At 36.0% G+C, this 20,951-nt stretch overlaps 1 protein-coding gene and 1 long non-coding RNA gene across 3 annotated transcripts in view; one reads left to right on the forward strand and one right to left on the reverse strand.

Annotated features, from left to right (window-relative positions):
- Cyp7b1 (cytochrome P450 family 7 subfamily B member 1) overlaps positions 1–20,951 on the forward strand; it is a 172,938-nt gene that overhangs the window by 139,974 nt on the left and 12,013 nt on the right. Inside the window, exons 3-6 of one of the 2 annotated variants that reach the window (XM_074068596.1) lie at positions 4,358–4,450; positions 6,292–6,882; positions 7,342–7,548; positions 18,786–18,961. In XM_074068596.1, coding sequence (XP_073924697.1) covers positions 4,358–4,450; positions 6,292–6,882; positions 7,342–7,548; positions 18,786–18,961 — 1,067 coding nt within the window. The remainder of the gene's footprint in view (positions 1–4,357; positions 4,451–6,291; positions 6,883–7,341; positions 7,549–18,785; positions 18,962–20,951) is intronic. The other variant, XM_020165369.2, reaches the window with a different exon arrangement.
- The window catches only part of LOC141421663 (uncharacterized), a 71,833-nt gene that overhangs the window by 34,456 nt on the left and 16,426 nt on the right, over positions 1–20,951 (reverse strand). The window contains exon 3 of the long non-coding RNA XR_012446329.1: positions 18,572–19,211. This is a non-coding gene — a long non-coding RNA (uncharacterized lncRNA). The remainder of the gene's footprint in view (positions 1–18,571; positions 19,212–20,951) is intronic.

Below are 20,951 nucleotides of genomic sequence, written 5' to 3' on the forward strand. Positions count from 1 at the left end.
CTCTTATTCTTTTCCTTCATTAGATAATTGATAACATCTGGTATATTCTGTCTCAGCTCCCCATTATATACCTACAGTTCACAACTATCCTTACCACTTTTTCTCCAATTTCAGAGAATCTTTGAGACAATCCATTTACCTGCCCCATGGATGTTTCTTCTGGCTGCATCATTATTCATTCCTTTTACACACCTATTTCTACTTTTTTCTCTTTGAGGTCTTTATCCCAAGGTTGTTATCATGCTTAATCTTCTCCTAGTTTCTTCTTTTAGCTATTTTCATTATTTCTCCCTCTCTTCTGTATCTAGATAGTTCAAGAGAGCATGGCATTTGCTGTCTCTAGTAGTAGCTTCTTTCCTGAAGCCTTCCTAATCATAAGCAACCTTCGACCCTGCAGGGGTCATTCTTGCATTCACCTGAATAGCCTTTACTATCTGGCTTCTTGCTGATCTCTCCTTTCTTCCTGAAACATTTTATTGCTCCTTGACTCAATCTTAATACTGGCCCTCTGGTTCCTCCATGAACTCTCTTTCTCAGCTGTACCTCTCATGTCTTCTTCTAACCAGCCTTGGAATTTTATGTTCTATTCCTAGAGAGCCAGTAAATGTCTTCTTCCTGTAATTACTTTGCTAAAGGTCAGAGAGAACCTTTTGCACATATAGTGACTTAATTTCAGTGCAACCATCTTTATGGAATATTTGGGTTAAGAAAAAGGGGGGCATGGGTCCAACTACATGACTTCATCAACATGGTTAGTTCTCCCATGAACATGAAGTAGTAATTTTATCAAAGCTTACTCTTTTGCTTGGCAGCTGGCAAGTCTCTTCCAACAATATATGCGTGAGTTCTAATTTCAGAAAAATGGAAATGGGAAAAATCATCCATCTTAGGAAAAAGAGGAACTATAATACAAAATATAATCCTCGCAAGGCTCCCATGATCCAGTCTTCATCTACCTCTCCAGCTCCACCCCTTACTACTTGCCTTGTGTTTAATATATCACACTGTTAGAAATTTTCTCTCACATACCATGACCATTGTGTATCTGGGCTTTTCTTTGCTATTCTTTCTACAAGAACTCTGTTCTTACCTGACTGACAAAGAATCATCTTTGGAGGCCATAGTCACACCTTACTTCTTCCTCACATCCTTTCCTGGTCATATCCCCTGTTCGGTGCATCTTCTCCAGAGTCCAATTACTCTATCAGTCTGTCAGTGCATTTAATACACTGTGGATTTATTGCTAATTCACTTGTCTGTCTCCCTTCATTATTTTGTAAGCTCCTCTATTGCCAACATTTAGTCCAGAGCTCAGTGATGATGGATTCCCAATAAATATTTAACAGAGAAAATTTCTAATACCTTAGACCTGATGGTTACTATCATATAAATAAAGGACATAGCTGGTGTTTCTTTTCTAAGTGAGCTTTTGGCTTTATGATAGCAAAACTATATTCTCCACTTTTTAAAAATAAAAGGCACTCCTACTTAAAAAAATTAATCTTGTTTCCAATGAGTAGATACAAAAATTAGTAAAAACTTCTGGTTTTCGTTTTTAATATACTATATAAAAATTAAAATAATTCAGCATAAACTTGTAGAAGGTATGAATAACTTTATTTACTTTTCAAAAAATAGCAAATTTAAATCTGGAGAGACTTGCTGAATTTCTCATATCTATATAATTTCACCATGGTTATATTTTTTAACTCAAGAGTAGATGACTACAATTCAATAGTTACTACTGTTTTCCTTTCGTGTCTTACTAGAGTTTAAATAAACTCCTGTCAAAAAATCCTGTTAATGACACATCTTTAGATTGCATTCATATGTACACAGTGTATTAAGAATTAAGAAGATAGTGGGCTTTGTTCTTGGTTTGCCAGATTCTATTTATTTTTTCTTTATTCATTTATTCATTTGTGCATACATTGTTTGGGCCAGATTCTATTTAATTAGAGCTCTCTGTTCAGAAAGCTATAATTTTTTCTCTCATTCCTGTGGGGCTGAACCTGAAGATGTATGCCTTAAGTGTACAAAATAGCTTGTGTGGGTAGAATGGCAATTTGGAATTGAACTCTGTACCTATAAATGTTCCCCCAAATATGTGCATGATTCCTGCATAATAAACGTATTTTCAGTAGAATCCATGAAAAAAGGAAATCCCGTTTGTGTATATGGTTCTAATGATCAGTTGGCCAAGTAGCTCATTTTGAAAATGAAGAGTAAAGTCTTCCACCCTTGTCCCATAATGTAATTTCAGTGAATGTAGTTCTTGCGAGATAAGCAAATGATTGTCATTCCCAAAAGTCTCAAGGGACATGAGTGTCATCTTAATAAAGAAATTAAAAGGTACATCTTTTCATGAGAAACCACATAAATTCGTGACCTGTCGCAAAAAATAGTTCTCTAATTGGTTTTGGGTGGTGGTGCAGCGGAATCATTTTCTCTAGATGTCACCCCAGCGAAGCTCCACTGTACATCATTGTCAACAGCTAGCGAAATCTCCCTAATAAGGAAGGAAGTATGTAAAGGTGGTCATCCTCATAAAATAGAAACTTGGCTGATATTTCACTCTCCAAACTAATAATTTCCACTTAAGAATAAAAACAAAATCTACTGAAGAACTAGCTAAACACAGAGATTAAAATCTTGTAATTATGGAAAATATCTTTAAGGTTTAACTTTGACTCATATACATTGACTATTTCTACTCTAAGTAGCCAAATGGTTGTCCTGAATTCCCATGGCAGTGTGTCTCTGTATGGCACCAAATATCAGACATGAAAACACCAAAATTCAATTTATAATGATCCAGATGTCTAACTTCTTGTGTATAAGCCAGATTTTTAAAGCACATTTATCAATATATTTTGAATCATATAGCTTTACCTTTCCAAAGGTAATTCTGAGGGAAAAGGAAAGGCTGTTGAGTTAGTAAAGAGTAGCATGCAGGCTATACAGGAATGCTAGAATTTGTATCTTAAAATGCCCAGTCAGCCCAGGGAAAAAAAATGAAATAATTGGCAAGGAAGGCATTTAAAAATTTGGTCTTCTTTCAAATTTAGTGTTTGAAAAAGTGATTTTATATTGTATTTTTGCAGGTATGAGCTCATTTTTCACATTTATATTTTAGACAAATATAAATTCTGAAATTCTTTAAGTCAATATTTCATATCAACTGCTGACAGCATTCTCTTCTTTTTTGAAAACACAGCAAAGAATATTGTTTCTACCTTGTGATCTTTGTGAACTCAGCGACACGCTTGTTGACACTTGTCATTCATTTACATAAAATTACAATGAAGCAAAAGTTAATTTCCCACCAAGAATGCATAGCTTTCAAAATAACTTTTTAGAAAATTTCCTTTGTTAGGAAATTTAAATTCATTTTATGAATGTATATGTGTTTTCCTAACTGTCTGATTAAAGATCACAAAGAAACTCTGGTTTTGCATCTCACATTAGCAGATGGTGGACAGATGGTTTAAATTAATATTAATTTTGGAAAACTTAGCTTAAATTGTTTATACTGAAGATTAAAAGTTGGAGAGCCAGCTAACATCTCTAGGGTTATTAGTACTTCCAAACCCACTTGAAAAGTAAAATCCAGAAAATCAAAACCTCTACTTCTGAAGCAATCCACTTCTCAATCAGAAAGATAGAAGGTAGAATGAAGTGCATTAATGTGCAAGAAAATTAAAATAAGATGGGAAAGAGAAAATACAGGGGGAGAAGTTAGGGAAAGGGTGTGGGAGAATGAATATACTGCAAATACTGTGTACACATGTATGTAAATGGAAAAATGATACCTGTTGAAACTATTTCAGGAATGAAGGGAGGGAGGATAAAGTAAAATGGTAGAAGGGGTGAATGCAAAAATGATATATTTGATATATGGTAAGAACTTTTGTAAATGCTACAATGCACCCACACACAGTACAACAATAAAAAAAAGAGAGAAAATACAAATGCTAGAGTGAAAAGAGCATGTAGAAGAGTGAGAATTTGGAATTTTATCTCAAAATTACTTTAAACTAAGAGTAATATTTTTTAAAGAACCTAGTACAAAAACTGCTTTGAAAAAATATATTAAGAATTGGTTGCTAGCCTAAACCAATTTTTCCATACCCAACATTTATCCTTTTATTTTAAATGAACCTCAGATTTTCTTCTCACGGGGAAAGAGAGAAAGAGACAGAGATGATGGGGTAGAGAGAGAAGGTGCATATTTCTAATGAAGTATAGACAAAACAAAACCCTAATACATATCTAGACTCTGCTTCAGGGGGCTCAATAGCAGGTAGCTCTTGCTATCTGGTCTGAATATATTTTTTTGTCTTTCTTTCCAAAAAAGAAAGAAGGAAGGAAGGAAGGAAGGAAAGAAAGAAGGAAGGAAGGCAAAAGGTCCAGTTTATTTCTTACAAGACAGCTTTGGTATCTGACCAGAGTGAGTAACCACTTTAAGCTTTCTTCACTCCTAGATTGACATCTCTTATTAAACGAATCAAGATAAAATGGAGTGAATAAAATTCAAACCATATATTCATTTTTAGAAAAATAATCTATAACACATATATTTTACTCATGTATGTTCAAAACTTAAACTATGTTTTAAAATTGTAAAACAAAAACATTTATCCTGTTTCTAGGATTTGGTGAAAAATTATATCAAAATTCTATCTTAAATATCTTGTATCCAATTAACTTTAATTTTTGTGATGCCAGAACAAGTGGAAGTTTGTCATCTAAGAAAGCTACATTCAATCACATACACACAGAGATAATGAAGTGAAGAAAATAACTAACTAGGTATTAAAGTGTTTAGGATCATCTAAACTTCATGTGTGTTTTTGAAAAGGAAAGACTTATCAAATGCCATTATTGAGTGCTATCTACATAATATTTCTAGTTACAAGGACTCTTAGAACAGAAGCACTCAAGTGAGGAGAAAACAGTGCTGTGTGAGGAAAACTGTGCATGCAAAGGAATTCTTGTCCAGACTTCCTCAGCTTTCTCTGCTGATAAATGCAGGGGGTTAAGCTAGGATCTCTCTAAGGCCCTTGCTGGGTTTGAGAAGCAGACCATAGTATCATTGTGTTCTTCAAGGTGCCTTACAGAAATCACTTGAGGATCTTGTTGTAAGCCTCACCTCTAAGCATTAGAACTCAAAATCTTGCAGTAATTTGTATTTTTTAATTTAATTTTAGTTTTGAACTAGCATACATAAGATGAGGTGATTTCATCGTGATAATTAAATTTCCATACATATATTTCCATTCCCCATTCCTCCTTCCCCCTATATGGAGCATACTTCAATTCTCTTTACCCCTTAGAAGTCTTTATTTTTAACAAATGCTTCAAGTTTTTAATCAGGTAAGTTTGGACAAAACTGATATATGGAAAAGATAAATGTCATCAGCTCAAATAACCCTTGCTGATAAATTGAGGCAGGCTTCAACAAATTTGCTTCAGCAAATTCTGCTTTCTGTTCCCCTCCCAGTATTTTTACATCTCCACATCACTGTGCATCATGACGCAATGATTTCTTTACATCTTCATATCTCAAGAGGAGAGGAACACAGTCAAGCCTCTGGATCTCAATAAATGTTGAATAAATGCATAAATGAATGGATATCTGGATGAGTTCTAGTTTGGAATCGTGTGTTACAGTCAATTTGTGACTTTGAACATGTTTCCAGCTCACCTTGACCCATTATTTTCTCATCTATAAAAATGAGAATGCTGGCATTTGTGATTTTTGTCGCTAGTATTGAATTAGATGCTTATTTAGTAATTCAATGTTTGTTTGTGAAGGCATTGTCATTTTTTTGAGTTAAACTAATAAGTTTAATATTTGTCCTGTCCAAAGCTAAGATGAAATCAAATGTGAAAATGCTCCTTTTCTACTGTAAATAATCAGTAATGGAATGGCATCTTACCAATTTATTGCTTTCTGGTTTTTTTATTAGGGAAAAATGACAAGTCTTTACATTGAGGGGCTTTGGAAATATTTGAAAGATACTTTAAAAATTGAAAGCATAAACTATCATGCAAAAGGTCATTGAGAACATCAAGAAATTAACTTCAAGTTTCTAAAGTTTTTTCATACTACCTTCAACATTTAAAGGAAACGTAGTAAAAGTTGGAATGAAATGAATTCTTTGTAATTAAACTTAGTGTCTTAGTTAATAGAATCTTTCCACTTTTGATTTGCTATTTGATGTTTTCAAACTCAAGATATGTATTTTTGTTTTGCTACCAAATGATCTCATATTCTTTTTTTTCTAGGGAAGTACATAACATTTTTTCTGGACCCTTTCCAGTACCATTTGCTGCTGAAAAATCACAAACAATTAAGTTTTCAAGTGATTGGTAATAAAATAGCAGCAAAAGCATTCTGCATCAAGATGTTGGCGGAATGTGATGACCTGAACCATGATCTTCATGTCGCTTATCAACATTTACAAGGCAAATCTTTGGACATACTCTTAGAAAACATGCTCCAGCATGTAAAAAAAGTGTTTGAACACCAACTATTAGAAACCACAAATTGGAACATGGCCTACATGTTACAGTTCTGCAGCTCAGTAATATTTGAGATCACATTTACAACCATGTATGGAAAAGTTCTTGCTGATGACAGGAAAAAAATTATCAATGAGCTAAGAGATGATTTCTTAAAATTTGATGACAAATTCGCATACATAATATCTGACATACCCATTGAGTTTCTAGGAAATGTCAAGTCTATGCAGGAGAAAATTATCAAATTCTTGACATCAGAAAAATTGGCTAAGATACAAGGATGGTCAGAAGTTGTTCAAAGGAGGCAAGATATTCTGGAGAAATATTATGTGCGTGAGGACTTTGAAATAGGAGGTAAGAAACTTTTGAATAATTACTTGCCTAAAATAAAATAATTTACAATAGACCTTTGAAATAAAAAGACAAAATGGCGACCTTGAAAAATTTTATGCTCCTTCTAATTGGCTAATGATGAAATGTTTTACTCTGAAACAACCCTGTGATAATTGATTTTTTTTTTTTTTTTGCTGAGGTGGTAAAACAAGATACTTAATGATGATAATGAGAAAGAGTATAACTAAGCTGCATTTACTCCTCTTATCTCATCCCCCACCTTCCTGCCCCCCCCACACACATTACATTTTAAACTATTCTCATTAAGCAGAAAATTAGACTTCAGAAGCCTATTGGTTCTCATTAGCATGCACTGATCCTTGGCTGGGTCTGTGTCCTAACATCTTTTAATTAGCACACTGCAAATCTAATCAGTGTAATAAACGCTATTAATCTTCCTTTTCACTTATTTTCTCCCAGCACATCATTTTGGCTTTCTCTGGGCCTCTGTGGCAAACACTATTCCAGTTATGTTCTGGGCAATGTATTATGTTCTCCGGCACCCAGAAGCTATGGAAGCACTGCGTGAAGAAATTGACCATTTGCTGCAGTCAACAGGTCAAAAGAAAGGGTCTGGATTTTCCATCCACCTCACCAGAGAACAATTGGACAACCTGGTCTGCCTAGGTAATTTATTTTTATCTGTTATGAAGAAAAGAAGGTACCTCTCTGCAAACTCAGTTTATCACTCATAGCTGTTTACCAAGAGGTGGAGGACACAGCTGCCTAATTGACATAATAACACCCATTTACATCAATTATAAATTATGTAGTTTATAACTGTAGATACTCTCATTGCATGTAAACATTAAGGCCTAGGTAATTAACCATGCAAGGTATGCAAAAGGCTAAACCAAAGCTTTGCAATTATTTGGGGAAAAAAAGTTTATGCCTATTAAGTCATTTGATTCTGAGCATCTGTTGGTGAGCTAATGCTTTCCAAACACTGCTACACTATCTTGACAAGAAAAAGAGTTGGGGATTGAAAAACAAAGTATATCAGAGAGGCAACTTGTGTGCAAAATGTATTTATTCTTCCTTAAAATGGTTTCTATATTTTCAGGCACATTGTACACCTTGGAGTGTATGGTTCTCAAAAATATGGTAAAATTTCTTTCCACTGGAATTTCAAGATCCAAACACACTGAAACAAAGGAGAAAAGAAATCGGAAGAAAGAAAAGATGGGAGGGAAGGAAGGAGGGAGGAAAAAATGTACAAACTTCTCCATACAAAACACTGATATTTTATAAAATATTCACTAACTCATGAGATGTTCACAGTCACTATCTAAAATACATTTGAGGTCCACAGGACCAAGGTTTTTTGGTTTTGTTTTTGTTGCTTCTACATAGGCCTGTAAAATTCACTCTTGATCACAGTGGACTGCATTCCCCTTTACTGGTTTGAGAAGTCTCTTTGTTGCTATTATGTAGTGAACTTATTCTCCCAGTTAAATTCCATATCACGAGGTCTTCTCTATTTTCTTTGTATCAACATTTCATCTAGAAATATTCTTTAGGATATAATTTGCCAAGTCCCTTTGGACAAATTCAGGAATAGTGGTTTACATATCTGTGTTACTTATTACTCTTTACAATATTGGCTAGTATTTTAGCCTATGTTGGTCTCAATTATTTATCTTTTAAATACAGTCCATGTTCTTCAATGGCAACTTCTGAGAGCAAAGGCCCCTCCAGTCTTGGTCACAGTTGACCATCGGTTGGCATTGAGACAAATGGCCTAAGTGTTCTAGAGATTGATTCACTGGTCAGGCTAAGACACATCAGAGGCTATGACAAAATGTGTGCCTTATACTGCCAGTTAATTAGAAAAAAAGTGTGTCACCTTGTAATTTGCTATCCTTAGCATATATTATCAAAGCAATTTTTAATTTTCTTGGAAGAATAAAATAATCTGAACATTATTGAAATACAAATTATTTTTCTTTGCAGAATTATTAGTGAACAAATAGAAAAATTCATGTAAAAAGCTGGGTAGTTACCTCTGCCTGGATAGATAGCATTTTCTGGATAGGATATTTATAGTTTCTTTTAAGATTTAGGTTGCATTTTTCAAATAGTCATGTAATAAAATAGTCCTAAAATTTTAATTTTATGAATTAAGCTGATGCAAATAAACTTGAAGGAATATGTGTTTGTATTCTGTACATAATCAATGCTCTTAAAAATTTAGTTGAAATTCACCTGTCTTTGCTCTCAACTCCTTGTCACTGAAAGAAAAGATTATTTTTAAAGTGTCGTATTAAAGCAGAAATGATTGAATTTATTTGATCTGAAGAAATGGCAAGTTCTTGATCCATTTAAGTCCATAGCTACACGTAGAGACTCTTAGCCTGGGAGCCCCCATAATTTTATGGCTCTCCTATCATCAAACAATGAATAACAGCAAAAACCCCAAGTGAGTTGAACTCAACCAGGACAAAGGTAATGACTTCAGCAACCAGTGAGGCTCATTGTGACCTTGGTCACCAGCAGAGGCCAGTGTTGCTTATTATGAGAATTTGAAATGATGGAGCTGATTATCTTCTGGAAAAGAGTATGTATTATTTTTTTCATGAGAGAGAAGGTTTACTCAGATTGGAGCAAATTTTCTGAATCAATTATACAACAGATAACCTCCACATTTAGTCATAGTTCAATCATGAATATTTCCCTGTATTGAAAGAGCATAAACTGTGTGTGCAAAGGCAAGGTTCACATGGCTAGATCTTTACAATGTACCACATGGCATGTGCTTATCCTTCTCATATCCTTAAGGAAAGAGTTCTATGTATTTTAAATACAATTTCTTTTTTAAAAGATGTTGGCAATTTTTATCATTATGAGAAAAACTTCCAATAATGAGATCAATGCTGCATTTTTCACCAGGAAGGAAAATTTCAATATTAGTACAGCAAAAGAGATTCTTCTTTTTGCAGAGATTTTGCATGTCAGCACACTTTGAGTATAATAGAGCATGAAGAAGGAAGTTAGAATGCCTCAGGCTGTTAAAATAATTTAGAACAATCATCTATTGCAAGAGGTTATAATACATTTGAGCTTTTTTCCAATGCTCTTGGGACTGTCTTTAAAACCATTCTACTCTTTCCCTTTAGACAAAGAAAACACAATGTTATGTTTTACATACTTATGTATCTTTTGAAATAAAGATTCTGCTTTTCATGACTTCATCAAAATTGTGTAACCATTAATGTTTATTAAAGATATCTACAACTAAATTTAAATAAAGTTTAAAATGATTTAAGTGCAGTGAAGTTCAGATAACTGTTACCTGGGGCCAAAAATCTCTATAGGAAAAGATGCTAATAAAATGGAAATTTGAAAAACTCAGAGTTCTAAGTCAGATTAGAACTGCAGATTTCAAATATAATAAGACAAGGAAAAGGAGAAAAGGAGATCAAAAGAGAAGATAGGAAAAATGTTAATACAAGACAGCAAAGCTCACACAATTGAAATTTAAATAAATCAATAGCAAATAATCTTGATGACTACTACTTCTTATAGTTTACCTGAATATGGTTTGTAAATAACATAATGGCACCGAGTATAGGCTCAATAAATGTTATGTATTGTTATCACCAAGATGATATTCAACCTCTGTGACATCACTACAAAGTTAGCATTGTTTCCTTTCTTTTCAATTATTTGTTTAGTTTCTTATTTTATGTTTTGTCAGCACTGGGATTTGAACTTGGGGCCTCATGCTTGCCAGGCAGGCACTCTTCCATGCAAGCCATACCCTCATTCCTTTTTGCTTTAATTATTTTTCAGGTTGAGTCTCAGATTTTTGCCCTGGCAAGTTTGGATCACTATCCTCTGATTTATGCCTTCCAACTAGCTGGGATGACAGGTGTGTGCCATCATACCCAGCTTTTTGTTGAGAAGAAGTTTCACTAACTTCTTGCCCCAGCTGGCCTCAAACTAATCTCTGCCTCCTAAGTAACAGGGATTACAGGATTGAGACACTTTCTCTGGCCTTTTCAGTTTTTTGTGAACCAAACTGGCATCATATTCAAGGCTACCTTTCTCACAGAGATGCTGTGTCTATGCTCCACCCTCAAATATAACTAGTTGCAACATAAGGTAAAGTGGATTGTAACTACTGAGCAATTCAGATCGATTACAGGCGTCTTGTTTTGTTCAATGACAATACTACGTTTACAAATTTTCCCAAAAAGAAAGTGCTATAAAGCAAGAGTTGGGCAAAGTCTGTAATACATTTTTTTTAAAGGAGGCAGTCATAAATTATAGTGACTCTAGAATTATGGGCCTGCAATGATCTTCCATCAAAATTGTACTAAAGATTATTAAGTCTATTGCTTGTGAGTGAAAGAATCATTTGAAAAAATTAAAGGACCTTCCAGAGCAAATAATAATAAACATTAGACACTCTATGTTAAATAAATTAATAGTTTCAATATTTCAAAGCAGTTTTATATACTTATTTCATACGTTCTTTGCCTAGATACTCTGAGCAATTTTGGCTGCCATCATTTTGTCATTATTTTTACAAATGAGAACATCCTCGGGGTGTTAAATAACTTGTCTAAGGGGATCGGAGTGATAAGCAGGACATGCAGGATTTACACTTGGGTTTTCTGACCATATCCACAATGCTTCTCCTAAGAACTGTCTTATCCCAAAATTCTTGGAATCCTTTTCATTGTCCCAACTAAGAGGTTGAGAGAAATCCTTCATACCCCTCCAGTCATGGTATGCATGGGGACAAGATCAGGAAATGTGGTCTGGATCATGAAACAGATAACTGAATTTCTAATCTAAGGATAAAATATTATAGGTGATAATATTTTCTTTTGTTATGGTGCTGAGGATTGAGCCCAGGGCATCACACATGCTAGGCAAGCACCCTACCACTGAGCTACCTCCCCAATCTAGTAATATTAATAATTATTATTTTACTGTTGGTAGACATCGTGTTAAGTGCTTTATGTATCTTATTGGATATTATTATCTTTGTTTAATCATTGCTAACAAGATTCAGAAAGATTATCTAAGCAGTCCAGACCATATGACTAGATGATAGCACACCCAGAAACTGATGCCAGATCTGCCTGACTTCAGTGTCTGATGGTAATCACTCTTACCCTGGGAAGACTTACTCTACAACTGTACAGAGAACCTGGCCACCACTTTTTACCAGGTACCCAGTAGGGTATGAGGGCAAGGATAAAGCTAGAGGTTCACGTTAGAATCTTGATGGTATTTTTTTTTTTGCTGCACTGGGGTTTGAACTTAGGGCTTCACTCTTGTAAGGCAGTTGCTCTACTCCTTGAGCCACACCTCCAGCCCATTTTGCTCTGGTTATTTTGGAGATAGGGCCTCGCTTTTTACTCAGGCTGGCATAGACAGCAATCTTTTTATTTTATGCTACCCGTCATCACTGGGTGACAGGCATGTACTGCCATGCCCAGTTTTTTTTTTTTTCATTGAAATGGGGTCTCACCATTTTTTTGTTTTGTTTTGTTTTTATTTATTTATGTTTTGCCTGGGCTTGCCTAGAATTGCCATCCTCCTGATCTCAGCTTCCTCCTGCCTAGTTTGGGATGACAGACATGTACCATCATGCCTACCTGTTGATTGAGATGGGGTCTCATGAACTCCCTTCCTTGTCTGGCCTCAAACCACTATCCTTCTGATACCAGCCTCCTAAATAGCTAGAATTACAAGTGTGAAAGGCCAACCAGTGCCCAACTAGCTGGCATTTCTTAAAATCAACTTTTCATTTTAGAATAGTTTTATATTTAGAGAAAAGTTATAAAAGTAATAGAGGTGGTTCTCATGTATCTCCACACACACGTACAATTTTCTTTATTATTAACATCCAACATTGCATGCTATGTTTAACAAAATTTGCATATTATTTTGAAAAAAACTCATTCAATATTATAAAAATAATTGCATATTTGTAAAATTAAAAGTTAAATAATTCAGACAATTGTGAGGCTTACCAAAATCCTGTCTTCTGATGAGGAAATAGATGAGGAATAAGTTCTACTTTATGGTAGGAAATTTTTTTGTCTTTTTAAAAAATTTTCTTTTGGTTCTAAGGATTGAAGTCAGGGCCTTTTGAATACTAGGCAAGTGCTCTACTTCTGAACTACACACCCAGCCACATGTGAGGAACTTCTGACTGGATAGTGGGAAAGACATATCTTCCACCAAGGAGAACATCAGAAACTTAGGCAGTGAGATTTTTATGTGTAATACAAGGAAACATCAGTAAAAATAAGTAAATACTGATTCGAATGCTCATCATATTTTTAGTTTAGCACAAAGCTAAAGGAGTTAGAGAGGATAATGAATGATGGAAACAAGCTGATTAGAAGGGAACGTTAGTGCAAATTAAAGTAACAAATTCTTGTATTTAAGTGTAAAAATCAACTGCAAAGGAATAGGATGAGGAAATGCATGCTTAGCAGAAGTGGGTTTAAGGCAGTGGTTTTCAGCTGGAATCATTAGGGGAGCTTTGTAAAACTCTCATTCCTGGTCCTGCCCCAAAGTTTCTGATCGCATTGTTCTGAGGTGAGGGTGATAGCTTTAAAAGCTCCCCAGTTGATTCTAATGAGTGACCAAGGTTCAAAACTGCCCATTTAAAGGTTTTAGTTAATGCAGTGGTTCTGATTCCATTGTTCTGGGATAGAGCATTTAAAAAAAAAAAAAGCAATCTCAGGAAACCACCTTTGGAATATCCGAAAGCTTAAACAAAGTCAGTGGAGATATTATTTCAAAAAATCTATTCCTCATCTGTTCCCACAAAACATCAATAGAATTTTGGTGTCTAGGGCACAGAAAATGAGAGTTTCTCTATACTTTTCTAACAGAAGTACTGCACCCAGTTCTGGAACATTTTAAGAGGCATGTAGACTAATTGAATTAATCCAGCATGTCAAAAGACTGAATACTGTATCATCTCTGACATACAAAGAAAAAATGGCATAATACTTATCTTTACATACTTTAAGGGTTGTTATGTGGAAGAGAGATTAGGCTTTTCTGCCAGTATGTTTTATAAAAGGTGCAATTTAAAGGGAAAAATTATCTCAATATGAAAAATAGCATTCTACTAAAATGGACTTACACAATACTGTCATGGGAGTTATCCAGTCAGAAATTGTGCAGTATCAACCCAGCAAGGTAGTGCACATCTGCAATCCCAGCACTCAGAAGGTTGAGGCAGGAGAATCTTTAGTGTAAGGCCAGCCTGAACTATTTAATGGGACCCTGACTCAAAAAAGGAAAGAAAACAAAGGAAGGGAGGGAGAGAAGAAGGGAGGAAGGGAAAGAGGGAAGGAGGAGGGGAGGAAGAAAGGAAAATAAAGGAATAAAGGAAAGAAGGAAGGAAGGGATTGTGCAATAACAAATTGCTAAGAGAGCAGATTTTCAGTGTTCTCACTACAAATAATTGATAAATATAAGGGATGATGCATATATTCATTAAATTGATTGAGCCATTCCATAATATATACATCTTTCAAAACATCATGTTGCACATATAAATGTTACAATTTTTATTTGTCAATATAAAAATAAATTTAAAAAGGAAATTTTGCAATATCTTAAGTAGGATCTGGAAATATGCTTGTTTATATGCACCTTCCAACTTTGAACTATATAGATTGCTGTGTGCATGAAGCTCAAACCTGTATGTTGTGTTCCCCTTTCCCAACCACAGCAGTGGCTAAGTGCTTTGAACAAATGTTTATTGAATATATGAATGTTGAATCTATATTTATGTATTTAGCAGTAAATCAGAGGCTGTTTCTGAAATGCAGTGTGAGGGTAGGCATTTCTACCAATTCAGATTTATTTTTAACTTTATCGGGCTGCCAGAATGGCTCAAGCTATTAGGAGCGCCTGCCTAGCAACTGTGAGGCCCTGAGTTCAAACCCTGTGCTACTCCCCCCACCAAAAAAATCTACAGTTGTCTAGCAAGAAATTTGTAATTTTGCTTCAGATTATATGATTATTAGTTCCTTATTTACCTTCTTATCCGTCTAGAAGAGAGTTATATAAAGACATGTACATATCGTGTGCCTCACTCTATCTAGAGCACACCATCCTTCCCTTGGCCCCTTTCTCATCCACCTTCTCTTTAAGACTATGCAAGTGTTCAGCCCCAGTGACTGCAGCAGGGCCTGGCTGTTTGTTTCATTCCGGCCATCGCTGTTACCCACTGATCACCATGGCTAATCAGATAGCATGCCAGCCTGCACCAATCATTAAGATGACCCAAATTAACAGCCTGGCCATGTCACAGTACATTCATTCCACATACACAGACATGGCTAAGTGTGAGGCAGAAACCCGGATGTGCTTATTTGTGTTTGCATTGTTACATGCATTATTGATTGTCATGATCTGCTTTAGCACTTTAAATCTGCAAATGAGAATCATCTGTCAATTATTCCAGCCAGAATGGAGTTCTGAGAGCAAAAGAGAAAGGGTAGATGCCTTTTTCTTCCAGCATTCCTTTTCATTTGCCATTTTCTGCAATTACATATAAAGCATCTTAGCTCTAGACATTCCTCAGCTTTTTGCTTAGAAGGGTCACTTAATTGGAATAGTTTCATATCCTGAAAAAGGAAACAAGTCTTCCCCAGCCAGGTGAAGAAGGTGGTACAGGCTGTGATTGTTAATTCCTTGTGGGAATTTTGTAATCCAATTTCTTGTGGATACTAGTTAGTGAAACTCAGTTCTTAATACAAGCGAGGCATCCTTATCCTAATTACACTTGCAATTGCTGGCACCTTACAGGGCTTAGCATCAATTTTATCCCCCAAATATTTGCATTCTTGATAGTCATTTTTCTACAATGCATTCTAATAATTAAAGAATCCTATTACCTGCTAAACGTTGCATAAATTAACAATCCATTATGCACAATAAGTTTTATAAAACATTTACAGATCAAGATCATGTTTAATTAAAATTAACTTCCATGTGAAAGCCAAGTGCACTAATGATTCACAATGACCTTTTATTACCTGCAGTTCCTTGTTTTGGATGGATGATTGACAGCTAGCTGTTTGGCTACCATGTTGAATTTCAGCTGACAAGACTTTTCATTTTAACTCAATTTGCCCGCCTATCACAAGCTGGTGGCAGGCCAGACCCAAGTCACCCAGCTTTGCCTCAGCAGCTTGCTCTAGTTCTCATTAGTACGCATTTATTCAGTGGAAATTGGAAGACAAATGCTTGAAGGCATGTGAACTAAGTATAGCAAATTAGGTTTAAAGACTGAATATTTATAAGTATATGGAAAGTTTTTTTTTTTTAATTCTAGAGCAAATTGAGAACTGAGTGCTAGCTTTGGTATATAAGAAATGAAGATAGAAGGGGGAAGATTCTAAGAATAACAATACTATAAGCTTTTTCTTTCCATTTTGGAAATATGCAAAATCTCTCTGACAACACCTTATCAAATAAAAAACCTGGCTTCTCTTTTATGGAATGCTTGCACTATGAAGTTTAGCACCTCGTGTGTGAGAAGGGGAAAAAAATGAGGGTCATGTTCATTTGTTGCTTGGTTATCCCTTGGTATGTTTTAAATTGCCTTGTTTGTTCGGCACTAGCACAGAAACAGATGTTGCTCTACCGTGCAGGATAATTTACTGTACCTCCTGGTGTAGCATGGAAGTCCTCCCAGGGCCCAGCTGGTCTGTCAGTGGCACTGGCTGGTGTCTGCTCAACTATGACAACTACAAGTAGAGGCTGCAATTTTTTTATTGTGCAGTTTGTCATTCTTTTCAACGTATAGCTCTGCCCGTATTCATACTCAGGCTGGTGGGAAAGATGCTGGCTTTTGTGTTGTATGTTGTACTGCACAGCCCCAGAAGCTTGGCCCTCCATTGTTGATAATAACGCTACTCATTACTTTTGTCATCTAATGGTTATCGGCATGATCGCTCAGAGCGAGAGCCAACCTCATCTTGCACACATAACTGGTACTGGAAGGTAAAACAGATTTGTCACTTACGATCTGACTGCTGAGCTACACTTTGAGCTCCATTATTGTGATTAACTTCTGCATAAGATATGCTTGCCCAATTGTCATTTGTGATACTATGGTGGGTGCAAGCTGCCATGCTTCCCAAGAGCACACTGGCCAATCGGATGTGACCGTGTTATTCAGACTGTTAAATGCCTGCCCTGTCACAGCAGCCACCCCACCATTATTGTGCTTTTGTATTTCTTCTTCCCACACCCCTACTGGACGTGTTGGGTGAACGGCACTGCTACATATGTCAGCTACCATTTCGCTCCACAAGCTAAGATGATGCTACCGTATTGTTGGTTCAACAGAGCCAGCAGCAGTACATGGGAAGCTGACCCCTGCTTTTCACCATAGAAATGTTGGTCGTTGGTGTCCTGCCAGCTGAAATCTGTCGTGTCAGGTGCCTTGTGGCTATCTACAGTAGAGTCCATGTTCCAAAACCAAAGTTCTTTCCTGGCCTCATCACCAGCAAACCGATTTGACTCTGCCTGATTATAATAACGAAGGCAGTCCAAGAGAATATGCACAGCCTCACCGTACGTCACATCAAATCACCACACTGCCCACACAGAGTTGACCGCAGCCTCATTTCTTTAGACAAATGCATGCTTAAGGAAAATTCTCCTGGGAGAAGGCACCCCAAACTACTTCATATCCCTTTGCAAGCTGAGCAGAGGTTGAAGTTTTACTAAAATTATATTTGTTTTCATCTTTTCACGGATGCAAGCTCTCGCTGATGGGCCTGCCTTTGATAATTGAATAATTAGGTTCTCAGTGTATCCAAGCTTTGTTGAACACCAAGAAACTAGACTGTGTGTGTATCAGTGTATGTGTGTGTGTATGTCTAAATTGCAAGTCATAAACACAACCATTTGTTATCATGTGAAGGGAGAAAAACTCCATTTGAAGCTTTTTTCATGTTGCTGGTAGAAAGAATCAAGCTTTATGTTCTAAGACCCATTCACGCTGGTGGAAACATAGTCAGTTTTGATTATGAAGGGAGAGATACAGACCTAGACAGGAGCTACACGCTGATATGCCTGCTATCAGAATGATTTATGCAAATTATGCATATTATTCTCAAAGGAATTCCTCCTCAAACTGCCAGGATAAATTGCCGGAAATTAGCCATAAAATCTGTCGTGCTAGGAGCAAAAGGTGAAGGCCACTGGGAAAGCAAGGACATTTGGCTTCTGGAATCTTCCAGAGTATGATGGTGGCCATTATTTTCCCTGGATACTGAGGAAAATATGGTTTTCTTTTAAGTTCTATAAATGTATTTTCTTTTTGAAATTTTTCCAGCAAATGCTGACTCACACTTTATTTACAGCTAGCAAAAAAAGAAATTAAGTGTTAAGCTGTCTCAGAAAGCACTACAACAACTACTTCACTATTAACTGCGTAAGTAGTTATTAAGAGGCTAAACCTGGCTGTAAAGGCAACACGGGTCTAAAGGTTGATGAAATAATCCATCACCGGTATACTCTAAGTAGGATATTGTTTACTTTCCAATAGGTATGCCCTTAATACTGCATTCCTCTCTTTCAGACCATTCTCTTTTACAAAATCTTCATACATGGCTTTCTGCCCAAACACAGCATGGCTGCCTCTTACCTGTAAAATGCCCCAAGCTGTGTTGGGTTGAGGCCACCCCTCTCCACACTCTACTATCCACAGGTACTATTGGCTCTCTCTTGGTGCTCGATGGATGTGATGAAAAAATGGTTTCCTTTTCAATCAAGACTATTGGTAATGAGTTTTAACAGTCAGCTGAGTGCACTTTTCTGAAGCAGTTATATTTCAGTAAGCTATTGTTTGTCTCTTTCAGAAAGCACCATTTTTGAGGTTCTTCGACTATGCTCATATTCAAGCACCATTCGTTTTGTTGAAGAGGATTTGACTCTCAATTCAGAGACTGGCAACTGCTGTCTGCGGAAGGGAGACTTCATAGCCATCTTTCCTCCAATCATACATAGTGACCCCGAAGTCTTTGAAGCTCCGGAGGTAAAATAAGCATCAAGCTGGGCATTACTCCTTAGACAGTGCAAGCACATTCCTTTTCTTTGTGATCTCTCAGTCTCTCTCTCTCTGTGTCTCTCTCTCTTTCTCTCCCTCCCTCCCCCCTTTCCTCTTACCACCTTGTTCCAAAAGGGATTTGAGACAGCTCAATCACTTGGTTTTTTCCTTCAAATGGGAAATGTTTCCTTCTTACTGAAGTGTTTCCGAAGGATCCATCTTCAAAAGGTTGTGTGATCTATAAATAGAAATTCAGTGATAAGACTATATGCTATTTGCTTCAAATGAAATGGGCATTGTTCCTTGGCTGCCATTACCGTTAGGTCCAAATTAGGTTCTGTTTGGCAGAGGATTACCTAAAAACCATAGGATACCTATTGACAGGTGGCACAGAAAACTATTTTGCTAAGTATTTCCAAAGTGGAGTTGACTCTCCAAAAGTCAAATACCATCTTCCCTGTATTTAAGCCCAGAGACTTTTTCACTAGAGGTATGTGCCCTTGCTTGATTAATTAGTATGGCATTATGAACTTGAGATTGTAAAGCTGCTGCTCGTGGGTGAAGCTCTGAGGGCAATTGTGTCATCTCCTTGTATTTTTTTCTGAATCTGGAGTTAATGAATATCAAAGACTGGAAATTAATCCACACTGGTTCATCCCTTAATACCACTTCACAGATTCACTACCTGCATGCAAATTGACTGTAGTCATATTCTGCCCGCATTTCTCACGAAGTGATGCTGCCACGGCTTTTGTATACACAATGCCTCTTTTCAGAAGTGAACTTCTGTGCTCTTTTTGAGCACTTCATAGCTGAACCACTTTTAAACCCACTTTCTAAGATAGATGTTTTGCACCCAGATGAATTACAATATTGTTGAATTTGGGAAAAAAATAAGGAGAGAATAGACTTCAAAAACAGTAGCTTGATTTGCATTTATTTAGTCAGCAAAGCAAATGTGTCAGTATAGGGAAATATGTATATGGTTTCTATGTGTTTCAGAAGGAGAGGCTCTGTATGAGTGCTGATAGCGAATAGTATGTAGAGTATTAGCAAGTTAGTCAACATTCTGCAGACAACAAAATTTATTTACACATTTGCAAATATCAAAAAATTTCTACTCATTAGCAGATATTCAATAAATAAGTCAGATGAATAGTTAATGTATGGAAAACATTTTTAACTTCTAAATGCTTCATTTCTATCTATAGTTTTTCATTTAAGTTCTACTTATTATTTTCCCTGTGATTATTTACTATTCATGTTATGATAGTTAAACCAACATTAAAGTTATCAGCAAATACTCAATAAATGTTTTCCAGGTTACCCTGTCTTCATAGCCCTGTTCTTTGTATTCTTCCTAGTTTCCACCCCTCTACTCTCATCATAAAAAATTTAAAAAGACCTTGATTTAGAACTTTAGGAATTGAAAACCCAAAGTTAAAATGGAAAGTGTTTTTATTTATGCTTTTTCTGTGGAATACTAAGGGGTACTCCCCTAACTGTATATAATAAATTGACCAATCTTAATGGGAATCAGGAGGATGTGCCTCTTGCTAAATCAGTGGAAGAAGGAACTGCAACACTGTGAATACTGATCTAGCATCATTAGAGTAGTTCTAACCTGAGTTGATGAATGTTCTCCCTTATTTACTAGATTTAACATTAGCCAATTATGCCTCACTGTTGTTAGAATTAACTAGCTAAATTTTTGTCACCACATTGTTTTCTTGCAATTAGTTGTGGAATGCTGATAATTCCCAGCACAGAAAAAAAGAAGATATAGTTTGCAATCACTGGAAATACTTATTCTAGAAATTTTCATTCTATGAACATTCTTTCATTCTATAAACATTTACTAAGCACCTACTAGTCTGCTATATGGATTTATTTCTATGGCTCTTAACAACTTAAATATCAGTACATGCTCACAATAATAGATGCCCATCTCAAACTACCTTCTAGTGACAGTACAGGA

Source organism: Castor canadensis, chromosome 3, assembly GCF_047511655.1.
Source record: "Castor canadensis chromosome 3, mCasCan1.hap1v2, whole genome shotgun sequence".
NCBI lineage: Eukaryota > Metazoa > Chordata > Mammalia > Rodentia > Castoridae > Castor > Castor canadensis.